We start from the raw sequence: 905 nt of genomic DNA, 5'->3' as shown, positions 1-905 counted from the left end.
GGTCGGGCCCGTGCCTGCCCCCGGCGCAGCAGCAGCTGCAGGAAGCAGGATCCGGCCCCGGCGCAAGAGCGGGCGCTCCCCCTTCGACTCATGGGGAGTCCAAGGACTTGGAGCTCATTTTGCCCAGGGCTCATGCTGAGCCCCCGCCGGCCCCAGCGCCAGCCCCTCGTCACAGTGGCACTAACTGGGAAAGGTCATTCAGTGGGTCCTTGCTTGGGGAGGGGACCCTGAGGATGTGTGACCCCCTCGTGGCATCGTGGTGAGCCAGGGAGGGGGGACCGAGGCAGGAGAGCCCCTGTGCACCATGGGGACCTCACACGCCTTTTCTTCCCCCTCTGCACCAGTTCGAGGATGACATCTTGTCCATTTGCCTCAAGCTGCTGGACACAAACCCCAAATTCCTGAGGGACCAAAACCGGGATTGTTCCCGCCGCAATGACCCCGTGTACATCGGCAGGGTGGTGAGCGCCATGGTGAGTCCAGCAGGGCACCGGCCACCAGCGCACCCAGCAGGGTGTCTCCAGGCTCCCCAGCACCCCATGTCCCCTGGGATGCAAACACCCTGTTGCTGTCCTCACAGCTTGCAACTACAGCTGTGAGAGAGAGCCGTTTGCCATTCCCGCCCGCCAATTACACCAGTTTCCTTCCCTGGGGTGTTTCGCATCCCCTTTACCACCTTTCCGCTATTGCTTTTATATCGCGTGTATATACAAGATCCTTTAAGAGGAGAGAAATAGCAGAGGTGGGCACACACCATGCCAGGAGCAGCTTTTGCTCCTCTCTCTGGCTGCTGGACGTTCTAGTCCTAACCCAAATCCCAGACGGGAGGACACGTTTCTAAAATCCATCCTCAATTAGCACATCCCACTCTCCCACCTGTATATCCCCAGCTCACCGGGATGCAG

General features: G+C 60.0%; 1 protein-coding gene across 1 annotated transcript in view; it reads left to right on the top strand.

Moving 5' to 3' along the window:
- Positions 1-905, top strand: part of TGM2 (transglutaminase 2) — a 14,164-nt gene that overhangs the window by 7,342 nt on the left and 5,917 nt on the right. The window contains exon 5 of the mRNA XM_009893527.1: positions 345-473. Within this exon, the coding sequence (XP_009891829.1) occupies positions 345-473 (129 nt within the window). The remainder of the gene's footprint in view (positions 1-344; positions 474-905) is intronic.

Source organism: Charadrius vociferus, unplaced genomic scaffold, assembly GCF_000708025.1.
Source record: "Charadrius vociferus isolate BGI_N301 unplaced genomic scaffold, ASM70802v2 scaffold259, whole genome shotgun sequence".
NCBI lineage: Eukaryota > Metazoa > Chordata > Aves > Charadriiformes > Charadriidae > Charadrius > Charadrius vociferus.
The sequence above is the reverse complement of the archived record's forward strand: the minus strand, read 5'-3'. Positions and strand labels throughout refer to the sequence as shown.